This window comes from Hyaena hyaena, unplaced genomic scaffold, assembly GCF_003009895.1.
Source record: "Hyaena hyaena isolate Hyena2069 unplaced genomic scaffold, ASM300989v1 scaffold_115, whole genome shotgun sequence".
Taxonomy (NCBI): Eukaryota; Metazoa; Chordata; class Mammalia; order Carnivora; family Hyaenidae; genus Hyaena; species Hyaena hyaena.
Window position 1 is genome coordinate 3,030,491 of NW_024080747.1, and position 21,816 is coordinate 3,052,306.

The following is a 21,816-nucleotide window of genomic DNA, read 5'->3' on the forward strand; positions in this document are numbered from 1 at the left end:
CCCTTTATTTACCATTCTTGCTACAGTTTAAAAGCTCCTCATTTTATAAGTCTCCCCTTGGTTTCTTCTCTTATTTTTCTTGCATCTCTGTCTCCTTTGTGGGCATTTCTTCTTCTATATGTATACCCCCTAAATGTAAGCATTTCCTAGGTCATCTTCCTTTGCTTTCTACTTCTTGTTCCACATGCTTTCCTAGGGTGATATAATCCAAATCCATGGGTTCAACCTCACTTATATGTTGATTAGTTCCAATCTCCATTTTGCCCTCTTTCCTTTCAGGTGTTTAGTAACTTGTATTTATGTGTCTCACAATCACTTCAGACTTAAATCTAAAGCTGAACTCATCCTCTTCCTTCTCAAAGTCCCCTGTAAATATCTTCCACCTTCTACTACCTGACCATTCAAAGGTAAAAACTGAACCCCACCCACCCACCCTGCCCCACCTCCACACAAGCCAAAACAAACAGCAGCAACAAGAGAGAGTAATTCTGGAGCCCCTGGGTGGCTCAGTTAGTTAAGTGTCCGACTTTGGCTTGGGTCATGATCTCCTGGTTCGTGTTTTGAGCCCCATGTTGGGTCTGTGCTGACAGCTCAGAGCCTGGAGCCTGCTTCAGATTCTGTGTCTCCATTTCTCTTTGCCCCTCCGCTGCTCACACTGTGCTTCTCTCTCTCTCTGTCTCAAAACGAAAAACATTAAAACAAAAAAAGAGTAATTCTAACCACTTCCCTTTTCTTCCCCTAAGTTAGATTAATTTTACTTGTGATGATGACGACTTTGTAATATTTTGCCTATCTTCTCATCCTTTCTGTTCCTACCACTGTATGATTTTTACATATAAGATCAGTAACATAGCCATATAGGAGAGCTACGTCTGTATTTTCCCTCCATAGTTTATTTGGTGTTGACCGTGCCAAAATGAATCTTTTCATCTACTTGTAGGAATGCCTGCAACTAAATGTTACAAGTATATATAACAACATACTAATATATAACTGAGTACATTTGAGATTATGGTTAGAAAAACTGCAGAATTCTTTCCTAATTGTGAGAGATCTCAAGATACAGATAAAAAGCAATTTCTTATGTTGCCTTTCATCAAGGTCTTTGGTTTCAACTACTGGTACTAAGTATGGACTCATAAAGTGTACTTTTAACTCTTGTAATCCTGTTAAGGATGGCTAGTGTTGTTTTGTCCTTTTGCACTGTCATGATTCATGATACAATGTTTCTTTTCATTAAATAATAAGCCTTTGCTTTTGTTTTTATAACGCTTTCATTAACTTTGTTAACTGACTCTACTAGGATACAACTTTGTTCATTAAGTAGTTTTTAGTCTGGGTTGCTAAAAAAAAAAAAAGAAAAAAAAAACCAGTAAATTATGAACATATCTCAGAACAGTGAAGTTTCCAGCAATGGTAGTGGAATCCAGTTCATGTTAGATCTCAGAAATAACTCAGGACTGGAAGCAGTAATAGAAGGGAACAAGTAGTTCAAAAATTCAGGATATAAATTAATTCTGCCACCATGGAAAAATGTTAGAGGGTAAGAAAGGTTTGCAAAGTGGAATAGAATAGACCTAAATTGAATTGACAAGTCCCTGCCAAAGGACTTGGAACAAGACTCAACGAAAACAATTTGTCAGAAGCCACCACAATGGACCAGAACTATGAGAGTATGTATTTGGAAATTAAAAAATAAAAAGTAAGTGACACCCAGGGAAACATGACTGATTGAACATACATGTTTATCTCCATGAAATTCTTCTAAACACACGTTTACTTCTAGGGATTCCATTAACATTACAGTAAAGAGTTATAAAAGATGTTAGCCCGCAAGTATAAGTTTGGGAAAGGAGGTGGTAGCAGTTTAGTGACATCAACAGAATTTTGATATATGGCCAGGAGCAGAATAGGTAACCGGTAATTTAAGAATGGATTGTAGAGATGGTTGCCCAACTGTAGAAATTTGTTACACCTAACTGATTATACACGTCAGTGGCTACATGTTTTGTCATATATATTATATCTCAGTAAAGCTGTTAAAATAATAAATTCATTATTGAGGTACCACATGCATACAGGAAGTTGTGCAAATGTGTCCCAACTGCTAAATTTTCCCCAAATGAACATAACCATGTAGTTATCACTCAGATCATTAATCATTGAGTATGCAAATGTTCAACTTGATTGGCTACTGCTTGCCCATTTTTCAGTGTTTATCCTAATTTAAACTCCCAGCGTGTGTGTAGGGGCTTATAGTTGTCTCCACATTCTTGACAACACTTAATATAATCATCTCTTTAGTTTAGCCATTCTAGAGAGTTTAGTAAATTTAATTAATTATGGTTTAAATTTGCATTTCCCTGAAAACTAATGAGACTGAGCACCTTCTCATATGCTAATTAGCCATTTGGATGTCTTTGTTGTTTTTAAAAAATGGCTGGTCAAGTCTTTTGCCAATTTTTCATTTGGGTTATCTGTTACTAATTTAGAGTAGATTTTAATTTGTTTCTTATGGATAAGTATTGTAAATATCTTCTCCCCCTTGGTGGCATGCTTTTCATTCTGATAGTGGCAAGTTTTAATAAACATTTTACATTTTTATGTAGTTAAATGTATAAATATATTTATTTGTGGTTAATCCTTTTATTTGGGCCTGTTGGAAGAAATCTTTATTTCCCTAAGTTCATAACTTTCACTCTGTGATCCTGATGGAAGGCAGAACCGAGTCTTTTGTAACCCATGCATAATGTTGTAATAATTAGGACCCACTGCCTGAAATGAGGATGTGTGAGGCAGTGACTGCAGTCAGGCACTCTCTGCAAGTGGACCTTTATTTTGTCACTGGTTTCAAAAAGAAAATTTGATTTTTTTATTGGGTTATTTTATTTATATGAGCTCTGTGCTAGGAATTTTTGACTAATGCGACCTTATTATAAGACATCAACAACACTAGAAAGTAGATGTTGCTATTATTCACATGAAGAAATCAAGGCTAACTGGGTGATGTTAGTCTCCCAAGTAGCAGAGCTAATAAATGGTAGAAGTCTATCTAGTCTATTTGATTCCTAAGTCATACTCCAAAGCCAGATGTCCTTTTAGCTTCCATGTATTCAGAGAACTTACTTGGTCTTGCTCAATGTTGTATCATCAACATATTTTGGTATTAAATAAACATTCTTAAATGTTTATTTTTATTTTATTTTTGAGAGTGAGAGATATAGAGTAAATGGGGAAGGGGCAGAGAGAGAGGGAGACAGAGCTCTGTGCTGTCAGCAAAGAGCCTGACATGGGGTTCGATCCCACAAACCATGAGATCATGATCTGAGCTGAAATCAAGAGTTGAACACTTAACCAACTGAGCCACCAAGGTACCCCTTAAGTAAACATATTTTTAAAAATTAGTGAAGAAACAGAAATTTTTTATTCACTTTGCCAATATGGAGTCACATTGGAAAATCCATTTCTCTATTGCAGATAAAGGAAGACCTAGATCTAAAAAAATAACAGAAAGTGGAAGAGGGAAACGGTATTCATACAAATTACCTCAAGAATACAACATAGAGACTGTAGTGGTTGCAGACCCAGCAATGGTTTCCTATCATGGAGCAGATGCAGCCAGGAGATTCATTCTAACCATCTTAAATATGGTAGGCAAACTTTAAAGTGCGCTTGGAATTTTTTCAAGAAAACTCTAAGGAAGAAATGTGTGAGTATAATGACGTTCTTTAAAAATTAATTCATTACTATTCTTTTCTTTTATTGACATCAGTAAAAAAAATGCTTTGGGTATAGCAAATATCTCAAAAGAGATAACAAAAATAATAATTCACATGTGCTAATAAGAGAAACGATCCTCATTGTTGATTTCAGTGTGGCAAACTCTTTCTCTATTATTATTTTCTCTTTTTTTATGACCTTCTTCTCATTCTCTTTTATAAAAGGCCATTTGCTGAAATTAGAAATGTTATATGTTTTTGTATGCATGGCCCCACCCAAAGTATTAGACATTATGCAGTGGAACAAAAGTGGAGGTTGGTAATCCACTGATAGGTATGTAAAATTTGATGTCAGATATAATACTAGTTTATGAGTAAGACCTAATAGCCAATAGCTAAATTTTTTAAGCAGGTGGATCACATGTAGCTAACGTCAGTTTCACAGCTTCCGAACTGCAGAAATCTCGTTTGTACCTAGCATCGCACAGATGTTTACCACCAAATGAATCCTTTGACCTAATTATATACCCTGTTGGTTAAACTTCCTGCAAGGCAGAATTAGAAGGTCAGAGTGAAGAGCTGTTCTTAGGGCAGAATGAACATAAATAAACGCCAAAAGCAAATGCCCATTTCTGATAACAGTTACCATATAAGGCAGGGTAAGAACCACTGATTCAGGGATAAATATATTTTGTAAAATTCCATTTTTACTGTTTGTGCTCATTTTTACTATTTATTTGAGCAGGGAACAGATTCACCCACACTTCAGTCATTTCTGACCATGTTCCACTACCTCCGGAACATTCCACCAGCAGTCTGTTATGGGGTAGACTACCGGCTTCAGTTTCTTCTAGGTAGTTCTATCTCTGAAAGTGTGGCCTTGACGTGTCAGCTTTCCATTTTCTATTACAAATTAAAGAAATATTAATTTCTACAAAAAAAATGAAGGTACCACATAAAAATTCACCTTGCTTTCCCAGCACTGCCACATACACGCACACCATATTTTGGGAAAAACAGTTATAATGAGGGTCTGAAACCATTAATCAACAGTGGCCTGCAAGCTTGTCTTCCTGGGTAGCACTGAAGAGAAGAGCTTTGAAAACCCTTTTCCTATTTGGCAGCTAGCTTAGGGAGAGAAAACCCTTCTCCAAGAAATGAATCAGGAGGTGGCATAAAGCAGGCTCAGTTTTCAGGACTGTTTCTCAGCAAAAAGGACGACACTGGCATTTTGTAATCTTAAGAAAAATTCTAGGGTTTAGTTACTAAAATGCTTGTCTTCAGTATTGTAAAAAGCCCAGCCTTCCTTCTGTATCCCATTGGAATTCTTAGACAATCAAGGCTGCACTGAGTTTCTCAGAAGGCTAGGGCTAAATTTCTTGGTATTTAAAACGAATTAGCTACATTATTCTTGCTTATTAAGCTAATTTTAAAACTATTATTTAAGTGGTTTTAAATATACATATATATGCATATATATATATGTAAGATATCTCAACTAAATTGAGACTTCTCCCATATCTGGGCTTTAAGAAAAATAAATATGATTTCAAGTTTTATTTTAGGAATTTTATTTTTATTTGTTTTTAGGTTTTTAACCTTTTCCAACACAAGAGTCTTGGTGTGCAGGTCAATCTTCGTGTGATAAAGCTTATTCTGCTCCATGAAACTCCAGTAAGAAAGTCTTGAGTTTTTTTGTTCAATTGACTGGGTGAGAAGCTGTGTTCAGATGCTTTTAAGTAAAGTGAACATTAGGAGTGTGCTTTTTATTGACTTAAAAATCCAGAAATATCCACTAAGTCACTTAAGCTATACATAAAACTGGCCTTTAGTTTTGGTTAATACCTCAGTTTTATTCTAAAAATGGAATGTTCTGAGTTTCCAAGGATCCTGACAACAAACCTTAACTTTCCAAGATGTAATTTTTAAAAGTGATTTTTAAATCTGCTTTATTTTCTTATTTAAACATAGGCTTTTGAAGCATTTTCTTATCTGTAATTCATTTTAAACAGAGACTACTCTGTGGCATTATTTTAGTATGCTGCTTAACTAGAACTTTGAAAAACCTTTGTTCTTAAATTGTAGAAATAAAATTAAGTTATTTAAGTCTGAAAGTTCCACATTCTTACTGCACCGCTGTCCTTTTTCAGAATACCTTGAACAGACTTTGTAGTTTCTGTACCCTTACAAAGTTTCATGATTTTCAGCTGGGGCTAAATTAATTCTGAATGTCTTACAGCTTCTAATTAATGTTGTTATGGTCAGCGGTCCCCTTTAGTAATTCATGAAGTCTCCTCAGTTTTTAGTTTTTTGCATATCTGAGAATAATTTGCCTTGAGGTGAAATCTCTTCTTTTGTAGGCAGATCTGTATATTGGACACCATGGAGAGAAAATGCTAGAGAGTTTCTGTAAGTGGCAGCATGAGGAATTTGGCAAAAAGAATGATATACATTTAGAGATGTCTACAAGCTGGGGAGAGGACATAACTTCAGTGGATGCAGCTGTACTTATAACAAGGTAAATTTTCCAAAGCCAATTAAATGACATTCCTAATTCGATGGCTGTGCTCTTAATCGGATTAATTCCTTCAGAGAATGCTTTTATTCCAGATTTTGTGTTCCAAAAAATTTTTGGCATAATGATGTTAGTCATCTCCCTCAATTCATAATAACTGATTTCTGAATAGGCACATTTCGGATGGCATATTGACAAAGCTTTTGTATAGGTAATTTAAAAATAGTTTACCCTTGGGCTCCTGGGTGACTCAGTCGGTTAAGTGTCTGACTTCAGCTCGGGTCATGGTCTCAGGGTTCATGGCTTCAAGCCCTGCATCGGGCTCTGTGCTGACATCTCAGAGCCTAGAGCCTGCTTCAGATTCTGTGTCTCCCTCTCTCTCTGCCACTCCCTTACACATGCACTGTCTTTCTCTCTCAAAAATGAATAAACATCAAATATTTTAAGAAAATAAATAAAATTTTAAAACACCCTCAATTTTCGGTATGAAGACATAGCCATTGATGATGGTAAGTGAACAGTATGGTGAATTTTGGTGGAACTTCACAAAAAGCCTACACTGTATGTTTTTCAGTTATCACCATAGGGATAAAGCACCCGATATGTTAAATTCCGTAATTGATAAGCTTTCTGATAGCACCTGAGAAAAAAGTTTCATTTAAATCTCTAGCTAATTAATTTTTTGCTCCACTGTGAATGTCCTCCTAACAAACATTTGTAATGCAGCGTTAAGTGAAAATCTAAAGAAAGGGCAAATATAAAGAGATGAAATAATGAGTAACAACATGCTCTTTATGAGCCCAGTGTGTTAATAATTATTCATAAATTTCTTGTTTAAAACTATTAAAAACAAATCATAATTCATTATTCACCAGCAGTTTATTTTTAGCATCAGTAGTATTGACATTTCACATCACAGAATACACAGTAACATCTAAACATGATTTTCTATAACAGGTCTGTTGAATTCACAATAGCATCTTACTGCTAATAGGAAAAACTATTACTATTCTACATAATTCATGAAGGTGAAAAAAATTTATTGTAAGAACACAGTTGGACTTCCACCTCCAGTTATGGAGGTGTACCTGCTCTTGGACTTTTACAATGAGTAGCCATAAAACTGAAGAATATTTATGAGACAAATGTTTTCAGGCGTTGGAGGATGAGCAGGTGCAAGACTACGGTCTTTGAAAGAAGGAAAATTTATTCAGTGAGCCCCATAGTCACCCCAGATATTTGCCTAGGAACAATTTTTTGACTGGTACAGCAAGCTGAAATCTATGTAGAGCACAGTGGTCCTACTGAGGGTACCGTGGACAGGGGGCCTGTGCAGGAAATGGTGCCAGGAAGCCTGTGTGCAGATCATCTGTGCGAATATATGCAAGATTGGTCTGAATATACATAGATAGAAACTTTCAAAATTCATTAGAGTGCTACAGCTATGGAGTTGAGATTATTGAAGGATACCAGGAATTGAGTAGCTTCAGGCCACAAAAGTAGAGCGACCTCATTAATACCTGTCATTACTCCTGGTATTTAGCTGAGAAAACAGAAAAGCTGAGCCTTCCTAGTAGGGACTTTGATCCAGAGAAATATCTACTCTTGACCTGCCCTAACAAAGCCTGAAGTCAAGCACCTGTAAGATGTTTCTGGGAGATAGACTATTGAGGTTTACAAAAGCTTGGAAATTATCTTGAGCTTTAGATAGATCCTCCCTACCAAGGAATAAACTTAAACATCTCAAATTCAGAGTGACCACCAGTAATTGAACTGCCTCCTAAAACAAGAGTTAGCTCTCTTCAGAGGAAGATAAAAGAATCCTGAATATCTATAAGATCTCTACATTGTCTCAGACATAATAAAAACTAGTCAAGCATAGAAATATGAAAATGGGACCCATGGTCAAGGAAAAATAGTCTGTAGAAACTGACCCTGAGATAGTTCAGATGTTGGATTTACTAATCAATCTGGTTGTAATTGGATTCTTAGAAGAAGAGAATGAGAATGGGTATGAAAAATTATTTGGACCTACAGTGGCAAAATTGTTTCCCAAACTGATGAAAAACAAAACAAAAAAAACCCAAAACCCTTAGATACCCAGATATATCATAGGAGAATGAGTAAAAACCAAAGATACAAAAAGTATGTTGTGAATTGTACAGAGTAAAGAGATGCATTACTCAGAGTAAACAATGTTATGATCAATAATCGACTTCCTGTCAGAAAAAAATAAATATAAAAGACAATAAAAAATGTATGGGGCTAGGGTAACCCTATCAACAGAAATTCTTAATGAATTCTTCAGAGCGCTTTCTTAATCTATGAAAGGGTATCTACACACATATACACAAAAATCTGTAGCTAACATCACACTTAATGTTGAAAACCAAATATTTTCCATTAGAACTGGAAGCAAGGCAAAGGTTTCAATGCTTACCACTTCTATTGAATTTTGTACTGAAGATCATAGCCAGTATAGTAAGGTGGGAAAAAGGAAAAAAAGTTCTTTTTTTTAAATGTTTATTTGAGAGAGACAGAGAAGGAGGCGGGGGAGAGAGATTACAGGTGGGGGAGGAACAGAAGGAGGGGGAGACACAATCTGAAGCAGGCCCCAGGCTCTCTGCTGTCAGCCCAGTGTGGGGCTCGATCTCATGAACTGCGAGATCCTGACCTGGGCCAAAGTTGGATGCTTCACCAACTGAGCCTCCTAGGTGCCCCAAGAATATAAAAGTTCTAAATATTGGAAATAAAAAATAAAAAAAATACTTCTCTCTACAGATAATATGCCTGAGTGCAAAGAAAATTTTAAGAATGCTAGCAGAAAAATTGTCAGAAGTTATAATTGGATTTTTTTAAGCACATAGAATGTAAAGTCAATTTATAAAAGTTCTATTTAGGGGTACCAAATAGCTCAGTCGGTTGAGCATCTGACTCTTGATTTTGCCTCAGGTCATGATCTCATGGTTCATGGGATTGAGGCCTGCATTGGGCTCTGAGCTGACAGCTGGGAGCCTCCTTGGCATTCTCTCTCCCTTCTCTGCCTCTCCCCAACTCTCACACACGTGTGTGTGCTCTCTGTCTCTCTCTGTCTCTTTGTCTCTCAAAATAAAGTTAAAAAAATTTTATTTATATATAATGAAAATGTACAATTGGGATAATATTATAGTAACTTCCAAAACCATAAAAACATAAAAACAATTTAACAAAATATGTGTAAAGCCTCTAAAATGATATCTACAAAGCACTGAGGCAGCTAAGGGAAATTAACGATGTAAATAAAGGTTTTTAATTATTGAAAGACTAAATATGATCAAGATGTCCATCTTCTCCACATTGACTGAAAGTCACTATAATCTCAATGAAAGTTGGGGCCAGCTGTTTTGTAGAAATTGGCAATCTAATTCCAATATGTTTTTGGAAAAGGAAAGGACATAGAAGAGTCAAAACAATTTTGTAAAAGAAGGACAAATTGGGTGTACTTACATTATCTGTTTTCAGAACTTTATTATAAAGATTTGGTAAGCAAAACAATGGGATGTTGGCACAAACTTTGCGAGATAGATGAATGAAATAGAATAAAGAATCTCGAAATGTACCCATGCATATATGGTCACCTGACTCTCAAAAAACCCACCAGTATTATTGAGTGATGGGAAGATAGTCTATTAATGAAATGGCTCTATCAACATCTGCATATCTGTTTGGAAAAAAATGAATCTCAGCCGTGCTTTACACCTTGTGTGATGTTAATTCATAATGGAGTATAGAAAGCTACATGAAAGCTACAGCTATCAAACTCTTAGTAAAAAAAACAAAATAAAACAGAGAAGATCTACATGACTATAGGGAGGGTGTTGATTTCTTGGATAGAATACAAGAAAGGCACTAATCAAACCTTCTTGAAAATAATCATTTGGACTTCTTCAAGATTTAAATCATCTCATGTCCAAAATACATTGATATGAAAATGGAAAGGCAGTCCCTACATTGGAGAAAATAGTGGCGATATATCTGTCTGCCAAAATATTTGTATTTGAAATATATATGTGTGTGTGTCCATATATAATATATAAATATACAACACTTCAAAACTCACTAACAAGGATGATCACATAGAAATGACCTGTATTTGTCCAAATACTAGCTGGTAATCTTCAATTGCCTAAATAACCTCTCTGAGTTTCATCATTATCAACAAAACGAGGAAAGTAGTACAGGGTGAAGAGATAAAGACATCTTGTCTAACATCTAGCCTACAGTGAACATTCAATAATTTTACTACAAACAAATAATTGTGTAAGATCCTGTGTAAGGTTGGAGTCATGTGGCAGATCTACTATCAGAAATACCATTTGTTGTATTGTTATATTGTATATGTTTTTATATTTATAGTTTTGTCAGCCTGTAGTTAAAAATCACTTTACTTTCCTTATTTAGATGATAATTTTGTAACATTGAGTGTCAACTGTCCTCAAAAAAAGTTAGAATTATAATTTCATCCCCCATTAGGGGTGCCTGGGTGGCTTTGTCAGTTGAGCATCTGACTTTGGCTTAGGTCATGATCTCGCAGTTTGTGAGTTCGAGCCCCACATTGGGTTCTGTGCTGACAGCTCAGAGCCTGGAGCCTTCTTTGGATTCTGTCTCCCTCTCTCTCTCTGCCTCTTCCTGACTCGTGGAACAGTCAGAGTCCTGCTCTATCTCTCTGTCTCCCAAAAATAAATAAGAATTAAAAGAAGTAATAATAATTTCATCTCACATTATCTTAGACATGTTTAAGCATCTTCTGTTACTGCTGAAGCTATGCTGTAGTGCTTTTATTTTGTCTTCTCTTACATTGCTAGGGAAAGCTTGCAACAAGGGAGCTAATGATGAAGAGTGGTTAGTTAAGAATGTGGCTTTTAACCCCTCTGGAAAACAGTGTGGAGGTTCCTCAGGAAACTAACAATAGAACTCCCCTAGGACCCAGCAATAGCACTGCTAGGAATTTACCCAAGGGATACAGAAATGCTGATGCATAGGAGCACATGGACCCCAATGTTCATAGCAGCACACTCAACAATAGCTAAAACATGGAAAGAGCCTAAGTGTACATCAACAGAAGAATGGATCAAGAAGATGTGGTTTATCTATACCATGGAATAGTACATGGCAATGAGAAACAATGAAATCTGGCCATGTGTAGCAACATGGATGGACCTTGAGGGTGTTATGCTGAGCGAAATAAGTCAGGCAGAGAAGGACAAATATATGTTTGCATGTATAGGAGGATTAGGAGGAACTTAAGTGAGGAACACGGAGGAGAAGAAGGGGGGAAATGGTGGGGGAAAGGGAGAGAGGCAAACCATGAGAGACTCTTGGATGCTGACAAAAACTGAGGACTGATGGATGTGGGGGGGAGGGAGGGTGGGCATGGAGGAGGGCACTTGTGGGGATGAGCACTGGGTGTTATATGGAAACCAACTTGACAATAAACTATTTGTAAGAAAAAAAATGCGGCTTTTAAGCCTTTATAACATAAGAATAAAATATAGTACACAACAGATTCCTTTTTCAGTGTTTTGAAGAGAAAAATGAAATTAGAAATGAGGAATGAAATTAATGTCACAATAGTGGTGGGGTGAGGTGAAACTTGCATGTAGAGAGTATGATCCCAATACTATACATATATTTACATGTTTTAGTTACATACAATGAATTTATTTATACAAATACCTGGAAATAAAAATGGAGAAATATACTTTAAAATGTTAACTGTAAGTACTCATTGTTAGTGGGATTGTAGGCTAATGTTTTAACTTTATTCTTATATTTTTCAAATATCTATAAGAAATATATTGTATTTTAATGTGAAAAATATGATTTAGTAATCAAATTATATAAATTGTTAATATCATCCTCTTTGGTCTCAGAAGCAGTATTTCAGATACCTAACAACCTTGAGAAGGAAGACGAATTTCATCAGGTGACAATGATATAAATACCACTTGTAGTTAATATATTCTGACATGGTTATTTCTAGTGTATCTTTTAGTTATGGGTAGAAAACCAAAGCTTCATTGTCTAAACAGAATTTCTGCTCCAAACTCAAATAAAAGCCTTGTTTTCGGGGTAAAATAAGCTACAGCTTTGCTGAGTTACATCATGTTTTATGGGGGAAAAATGTTTTGTACACCTTTCATCCATTTAGTAGAAATGTTGACTTTGCTGTTTTGTATGCTGATAGCTAGGACATAGAATAGGACCCAGTAGATTTTTTTGGATCACAACAGGAATAAAAGTAGAAATAAAACAGAAAATAGAAAAATTGGTGATTGAAAATAGGCAAAGAAACCTATCAAAATATGTAGACATATAAAATGTTAATAGATACTGGCAGGGGTGCCTGGGTGGCTCAGTCGATTAAGCCTCTGACTTCGGCCCTGGTCATGATCTCATGGTTCGTGGGTTTGAGCCCCACGTGGGGCTCTGTGCTGACAGCTAGCTCTGAGCTTGGAGCCTGCTTCAGATTCCGTGTCTTCCTCTCTCTCTGACCCTCCCCTGCTCACGCTGTCTCTCTCTCTCTCAGAAATAAATAAAAACATTAAAAAAATTTTTAATAGATACTGACAAATAATTTTACCTTTACTTCTCTCTGGGGCTAAGATTTATTTGGAGGATTCTTGTTTCTCCATATCACTTCTTATCAGTGCCATAACAATGAAAATCAGCCTACTAGAGGGAATGTTATTCCTAAGTGACCTAGCACCATTGGATTAGTAAAGTCTCAGTGAAAGATTTGAGTAATTGAGGTAGAAGTATCTCTTTTTAGTTAGCATAAACATAAAAGTGATCAGATCATTAGCTTTGGAAGTTGTGAAAGAGAGAATAAAAATTTAAATCTCCATGGATTCCATGGTCTCATCCACATGGGGGCAAACTGACTGACCAGTTTCTAGGATATTCTCATCTTAGATTATTAAGCATTTTATGTTATGTGAACCTGTTAGTAGGAAGGAATTTTAGATGCTATTAATTTTGGTTTCAGCTAAAATATTGATTTTATAAATCCAGACCTATATGCAGTAATATATTTGTTAACTTGCTCTGTGATATGAAACAAATGATTTAAAGCTGACTCGTGGTTATGGGCCCATAGTAACAAAAACACAAGATATGCCCTCCCAGTTGTCAAGTCTATGATTTCTTCATGGTTTTTTTTTTTTTTCACATTTCTCTTTGAAATTATCCTGAAGATATAGATTTCTCTTGAGAGTAGTCTTAAATTTAGAATACAATTTAATTAATGATAGGTTTGCCTTTCATATTAACGAGAATGTTTTTGGTTTATGTACAGCACTTTTGAAAGTTAGTTTTAAACTAACATCATTGGCAAGTAAGATAGAAAATTCAATAAAATATACAAATGGCAGAAATATATTAAGTTAACAACTCATAGAATAATTTTTTAATGAATCATTCATAGGTATATCCCAGGACACTATAAAACTTGACAATGAGACTTATTCTCAGATGCATCTTCATTCTTAGAAATTAAAGGCAACATTTCATTTTTTTTCAACATAAATCAGAACTTCAGCAGAAGTTTATTAGCCTTCCCACTTGCCAGAGTCTAACTATCATTTCCATAAAGTCACATTGTGAAACCCTGTGATGCAGACTTCAGCGCAATGAGCCAATGTGAGCCAAAGATGAGAGGATTTGAATCCACTTGATCGTCAGTCTAGGCAGCAAACAAATCAATACCCCCCTCACCTCCCCCCAAATCTTGAATATTATGAAGTTAAGAATACATTATTTGGGCCTTCTTGAAAGAAGTTGCCAGTGGAAAAATTGAAGATTAAGAATTATAATCTGATCTGAGGTTTTTTTAGTGCTGCTCACAATTTCTTCTTTAATTGTACTGAGAAGTACTTCCAGTGCTTTTGGAGAAAAGAGCTTGCATTTTTTAAATAATTTGTTTTATTCATGTGTTTGCTGAGTAGAAATTGGCTGTGTGAAGGAGTCCAAGTGCTCTTGAAAATAAGCAGTGCATTTGTCATAGTTTTATCATCTTGTTTAGTTACAGATGAAGTCCCTTGTTTCACATTATGTAAATCAAATAGTTATGTTGCAGCTTCATGCATTATGATGTGATGTACTGTACATTTAGAAAAAGCACATAAAATCCCTTTCCCTCTACATCTGAATATACTTTACAGTCAGTGATTCTTGGCTCTAAGGTGAAGAGTTTGGTTTTATGTGATTCCTTAATTTTCTGCATTACCATATTATTCAGTATCATCTGTTGTGGGTGTTTCTTTCTCCATTTGTTTGCTGGCAAAGGCATCTGCAGAATAACTATCCATTATTTAATACAATTCCCCAGGCTTCTTCCTCAATGATTCTGGGCCCTTATCACATTACAGAAATGACTATATGTCATCATCTTCTTTGGCTTCAGAGTAGAAGTCTTTTTTTACTTTGTATTATTACCCTTTATCCACTGCTTGGCATAGAAAAGGCACCTAATGAATTCAGCCACATCCAGTTGTGTATGTTGTGCACTGTGCGACAGTAGAGGGAGCTTTTTACATTGTTGTGTACATAAATGTATCCCTAAAATTAAACAGTACACACCCTATACAACCAAGCATAGTATCCCTGTGATAAATTTGATTTGTATATCTTCTGATCCAGAAAAGGGCTAAATATATACTTGTAGCAAGAGTCAGCAGACCTTTTCCATTCCTCTTTATCAGTAATTATATTCAGAATCTGAATATGTTCTACAAAAGGGATATCTTTTCCTACATCATTTGTTGTTAGTTTTAAGCCGAGAGACCACCTTTATTCAAGGTGAGCACCAAAAGAGGTGTCTCTCTGGAATTCTTTGGTAGACGGAGAAAATTCTATGTAGTACTTAGAATCAGAAGAAGAATGGAGAAACTAGACATTAAGAAATTGAAAAAGGAGACTAGAAATGTCAACCACTCAGTTTGGACGATTCAGGGCCATTCATGTTTTATTACTGTAGTCTTTATTCACTTTATTTAGATTCTCTGAAAAAAATGGCTTTGGGTTAGAATAGAGTAGGGAGGCAAATTCTGTGATTAGAAGCCAGTGACCAGAAAATGGGATATATTTGAAGGTGGTTCAAATCAGGGGATTTGAACATGGCAAATTCTGTGATTAGAAGCCAGTGACCAGAAAATGGGATATATTTGAAGGTGGTTCAAATCAGGGGATGACAGCATCAGGGGAACGATGCTGGGGTGGGTGTTAGGGGATAGTTAGGGTCTGCCTCACTGGTTGCCAAAGAATCATTTAGATTTTCAAAACTTTCAGTTATAACCCTGGGAACAAGTGTTCCACTGAATGTTTTGTTCATATTTCTTAAGTTTTCAGTTTTGATCTTGAATATTGAAAATAATGAAAGGATGCTGTTCACTAGTTTAACTTAGAAGAAGCTTAGGGTATGGTAGTTCAAGTGATTAATGATACAATTTCAGTGTGTCTCCCTCATTTACTTAGAGTCATTTTTCTAAATAAGGCCTATATTTTCAGGAAGATCTTTTTTTTTTTTTTTAAAAAGTAGAAATATTAAGACAGTGCTGATGGACAATCTGTTTCATTTAGTAAAATTTCTTTGTTAGTTACTTTTTAATAATTAACAGAAATTGACCTACTTTACAACATTAATTCAGTTGGAACATAAGGGTATGTTAAGACAGATGCAAGTAATATTGATAAGATTGTATCTTCTATATATATTAAAAAAAGATGTTTGGTACAGTGAATCGTAATGTATCAAGTGATAGCAGCCAACTTTCAGTTATCCAAAATGGATTAACCAGTTTTTAGATTAATCAGAGTAAAACATAATATTTTCTTTCAGAAAAAAAAACCATTAAAAATTTTAAATTAATGAAAACATGTGCTGTTTCTGTTGTTTGGAAATACACAGTTATCAGTAAACAGCACACTGTAATGCTACTTTGTGTCTGTTGGATATGGGGAATGATCTCCTCCCTAGCAGTCAGGTGAGAGGCCTCTGCAGCAGACCCTCTTTAGAGCAAAGATGTCTGATAATGCTGTCTAAGAGCAGGAGCAACCAAAAGCGTTGCCACTAAAATAAACCAAAGCCAAAAATTTAAGGGTAGATAGAGGTAATTAAGTGAAGAAAGGAAAAGGAAAGCCTAATATACAATAGGGTCTGAATTTCTGCCTTTCTTGAATCCTAGTGAAATACTGAAGAGGTGTTTTTAGCTGAGACCCAGAGGAACAATAAAACTTCAAGTGATTCTTTGTGAAGAAATTCATGAGATCAACAGTCACACTTGAATTATTTTTGTTATTTATAAATGCAGAATGGTGAACGTATTCCTAAATACTGAATATTATTTAAATATTTCAAGTTTATAATAAGTCAGGCAACTTGTGTTGAAAATATATTATTTAAGGTTGTGTTTTGTCTTCTCTTTTGGAACTCTACCTTTCTCTCCTCTATTTTAGTAATCAAGGATTGACTCTATATAGAAATCATGTCTGTCAGAAATTTGCCAGGAGGAATAGTAAAAAATTATAGTGATTAATTGTTGATAGTAAGTTACATCATTCTGTAGTTCATTCATATCCATGGCTCTCTATACATACCTTTTCTCCCCCTCCAGTTTAATGGGAAGGAAATGGCAATATATTATAACAATTCCTGATGTTTACAATAATTCATAATTCACACTATCTCCACTTGTAGAAAGGTATCTTTGAAAAAAATAGTTCATTATCAATTGAGGTCAATGTGAACATCTTATTGAGGCAGTTAAGTTATACAGTCTTTCCATAGTTTGGTAAAGCAAACTACATGATATAAAGTATGATAATAGAATAAGGCCTATATGGCTTGGTTCTATGTACATTAAGATCTAATCAGGTTTACAATACATATATGTTTCTCTATACTAATTGCTGTATGATAGGTCACAAATTGTATTCCATTCCTTTAATTATGTGGTAATCTGGTTGGCCACATAACCATATGAGGTTACCATTATAGACATCTGGGAATTGTAGAAGAAATAGAATAAAAATCCTTTTATATATACAGATGAGCCAGAAAATAAAGGCTGTAGCAAAAACAAATACCTAAATAAATAACACCAAAAAAAGCAAAAAGCAAAAGAGAGCTTCTGAGGTAAAGCGATTGCTTCCCTGGGAGGAGGCCGTTGGATCTAAATATCTGGGTTCTTGGTTTTAACTCCCAGAGGAAGAGAACACTTGGAGGCTTTGCGAGTGTGGCACTGGAGCTGAAATGATTGCATAGAAGCCAGAACCCTTAGATAACTACGCCTTTGATTAGAGTGTGATCTGGTAGAAGCTCAGCAAAAAAGCACAGTCTGTTGCTTAGAAGCAGTCTAGCTGAGCCATGATGGCAACTTAGGAAAAAAAAACCCAGCTGCTCTGGGGATTCTGTACCACAAATATGATTTCCACATTGAAACACTTGTTGAAAGTGTTTCAACACTTTGACCATGCAAAACTACTCTGAAGGGGCCCTTTCACAACTTACATCGCACAAGGCAACTGCAAATAGAGTGCAACTAAATGAGTTCACCATAGAATTTCAGAACACGAAATGACATGGGGAGTCTGGGTGGTTCAGTCGGTTAAGCATCTGACTTCTGCTTGGTCATGGTCTCAAGGTTCATGAGCTCGAGCTCCACATTGGACTCTGTGCTGAGAGCAAGGAGCCTGGAGCCTGCTATGGATTCTGTGTTTCTCTCTCTCTCTCTCTCTTTCTTTGTCCCTCCCCCGCTCATCTTCTGTCTCAGTCTCACAAAAAGGAATAAACATTAAAACAAATTTTAAAAACACAAAATGACAGCATTTTCCATTGTAAGGGCCAGGAGTCCCAGTAAAGACTTATTTAAAAAGCTGGGGTTAAAGAGAAGCCTGTTCATGTGATTAAAAACACCAAAAAATTGGAAATGTGAGAATAAGTTGTTTGAGGGGAAAAAAGTTGATGTGAAAATTGAGGAAAATAAACATCTATAAAAGAAATGTTGTTATACTTAAAATCTCAATGTGTGAGTTGAAAGGCAGATTAGATGCAGCTGAAGAGAGCACTAGTGGATTGGATCATAGATCTGAGGGACTCTTCCAGAAGGCTGCATAGAGTGGTTAAGAGATGGAATTACAAAAGAGTGCTTGAGAGTTAACAGATCTCAGAATGAAAAGAGCTAAAATACACCTAAAGGCCTAAAGGTTTTCTAGCATAACAGAGAGAATGTGAAATTACCTACATAGACAATCCTAAGAATTTTTATGTGTCATGGGAGACTCAAATTGGAAAACACCAAGGACCAAAGAAGATAAATAAAAAGAAAATCAGTACTAGAAACATCTAGGTGAGACTGCAGAACTACAAAGACAAAAAGAAATCCTAAAATTAACCCAAAACCATGTTATATGTCAGTCATAGTTCAATAAAAAATTAACCAGAAACCAAATGCATGAAAAAAAGAGCAAGTTGATTGCTGACTTTTATTCTATATTTATGAATGCTAGAAAAAAATAAAATAATATTTTTCATGTGCTGGATTCAGTACAGTTGTCGTAAAATTTTGCACTTGGCCCCTGTTCCATTATGGATAAATACATGAGAAACAAAGTGTGGAACCGTTTATTATTCATAATACTCACCAAACGAGATACTGAACAATGTACTTGCAGAATAACAAGCTCCCTAGAAAGTAAACATGCAAGATATTACTGAGAAAATAAATTGCTGAATACAAGGGCACATCTAAATAAGGATGGATGGTATAATGAATAGTGAATTTAACTTGTGATTTTAAAAATTGAGATAGAATTATCATGTCAGACAAAAATATGAAAAGTTGAAGGGAGCAGTGGAAATAAAAGCATCTGATGTCCTTTTTTTCAGGAAGACACTGAAGATAATTTTTAACTGTAGAATTTCAACTGAATGTGGCACATAGAATATTGTCTATGTTCTAATCCACAGACCCTGTACTATGTTATCTTATATGGCAACGGAACTTTGCAGATGTGATTATGTTAAGGATTTTGAGATTGGGGGATTATCCTGGATTATCTAGGGGAGCCTAGGGCAATCACAGGTTATAGGGAAAGAGGGAGGCAAGAGAGTCAGAGAAAGAGATGTTAGGATGGAAGCAGACATCAAGTGATGCCATTGCCAGATTTGAAGGTAAAAGGGAATTGTGAGCCAAGAATTACAGGCAGCCTCTGAAAGTGAGAAAAGGCAAGGAAACAGATTCTCATGTGGGGATTCCAGAAGGAACAGTACTGCCTCTACTTTTATTTCATCCCACAAACTCTCCACTTCTGACTTTGAAATTGTAAGATAATATATTTATGTTAAATCACTATGTGTAATTTGTTACAACAGCAATAGAAAACTAATAAAATATATTTTAAATGTAAAAGTAACCATATATTGAACATAACTTAATGTTACCTTTCAAGCAAGGGCAGAAAAAGATACAGGAAAAGAAGACTAGATAGGAAGAAAGAAAAACAAAGAAGAAAAGAAAAGAGATATAACTTGGGACATAGAATTCAGAAACTAGAGAAAAACCCAAATGTATCTATACTAAAATATTAAATTCACTTATAAAGCAATTATATGAACAGGTTTTATAATTTTAACCATATGTTTTTTAGAGACTTAGAGAAAATGAAAGCTGAAAGTAAAACAAAAAGATATACCAAGCAAATATTAATGTATTAATAGCATATTAATTTTTGTTAATATCAGACAGAATAGATTTTAATGGAGGAAAATATTAGGATAAATAGGGTTTCCATACAATAATTAAAACTAATTCAAAATAAATTATAAAAGTTCAGAGAGATAACTTAGTTTCAACATAAAGCAAAAATTAGAATCACAAGAAAACAAATTTATAACCACAATGGAATTTTAACACATCTTTTTCATGAACAGACTTAAAAATAAATTCAGATTTTTCTCATTTTCTTAAGCATTTTATTTTATTTTTTATTTTTTCAACATTAATTTATTTTTGAGAGAGAGACAGAGTGCGAGTGGGGAAGGGGCAGAGAGAGAGAACTGAAAGCAGGCTCCAGGCTCCGAGCTGTCCGCATAGAGCCTGACATGGAGCTCGAACTCATGAACCACAAGATCATGACCTGAGCCAAAGTCAAACACTTAACCGACTGAGCCACCCCGGCATCCCTCTTAAGCCATTTTATATCAGACTTTATTAGCTTGCTCTAATGAGCATGTATAGCTTTTCTCCAAACAGTTGGAAAATAAGCATTTTTTAAAGTTTTAATTCCAATATGGTTAGCACACATTGTTACATTGTTATCTTAGTTTCAGGTGTATAACAGTTCTATCCCTTACTCAGTGCTCATTGTGATACAATGAGCCTGCTTCAGATTCTGTGTCTCCCTCTCTCTCTGACCCTCCCCTGCTCATGCTGTCTCTATCTCTCTCTCTCAAAAGTAAATAAAACATTAAAAATTAAAAAAAAAAAGAAAAAAGATCCCCCTTTTTTAGATGAGAGGACAAAGGTACAAGAATTAAGTAAATTGTCTCAGGTCACATAGCTAGTAAGAAAAAAAGGTAAATAAAATTGTGCTTTCATACAGTTTGCCTCTAAAGATCATAACTTGTTATGAAATGTTCTTTGAGATATAGTAGTCAAATAGCAAATTATAGAATATTATTCATGGTTAAATCCTACCTGTATAAAATATTAATTTTCTCATGCCCTTTTGAAAATGATTACTACCAGTTTTTTAAAAAATTTGCCAGTCTTAGGATATAAAATATTTTGTTGTTTTAACTTGTATTTTTTACATTTGAATCTTCTATCTGGAAATTATTTTTGTGTCTGTGAAATAGAGATCTTATAATATTTGGCTGAAAGCCATGGTCCAATATCAGATATAGTTTTTATAATAAAAAAGTGAAATCCTGTAAAATTCAAAACAAGATAGAATTTTATTTTTGAATTTTTTTTATGAAATAGAACAGCATGTTTCAGGATTTATATAAGGTAAAAATGTATCATTAAAATTTTAATAATTCTCATACATTCTTAGAATTAAAATTAGTAAATTCTTGGAGATAAAGTATGTGGTTTATTTGTTCATGTAATTATTAAAAGTGAGTCACATAATCGATTGTGGAAAAGTTTATATTTACTTCCATTTTCTGTTTCCTCTCTAGGAAAGATTTTTGTGTTCATAAAGATGAACCATGTGATACTGTTGGTAAGTGTATGTAAAAATTTTTACACTTTTGAGGCATTATGGGGACCTTTAACACATCATTTATTGTAGTATAGGAAATTATTTGAGAGTCCTGGTTTTAATGGAATGTTTTTAGATAATGTCACAGGTATGTATTTCCAGCCTATGTGTTTGATCATTTGTCAACACTTAAGTTATTAACGAAACAGCTTAAAGACATATATACACCATATACTGGAGAAACATTTTAAACAATGCTTTAAGAATAGCATGAGTTCTTTCTTCTTATTTTCACAAAGATGTGAACATGGATTCAGTGAAATTCTATTAGTATTG

The 21,816-nt window shown here is 34.9% G+C and overlaps 1 protein-coding gene across 4 annotated transcripts in view; it reads left to right on the plus strand.

Moving 5' to 3' along the window:
* The window catches only part of ADAMTS19 (ADAM metallopeptidase with thrombospondin type 1 motif 19), a 239,082-nt gene that overhangs the window by 51,814 nt on the left and 165,452 nt on the right, over positions 1-21,816 (plus strand). For 3 of the 4 annotated variants that reach the window (XM_039236685.1, XM_039236682.1, XM_039236684.1), the window contains exons 4-7: positions 3,478-3,650; positions 5,310-5,393; positions 6,080-6,237; positions 21,458-21,501. In XM_039236685.1, coding sequence (XP_039092616.1) covers positions 3,478-3,650; positions 5,310-5,393; positions 6,080-6,237; positions 21,458-21,501 — 459 coding nt within the window. The remainder of the gene's footprint in view (positions 1-3,477; positions 3,651-5,309; positions 5,394-6,079; positions 6,238-21,457; positions 21,502-21,816) is intronic. The other variant, XM_039236683.1, reaches the window with a different exon arrangement.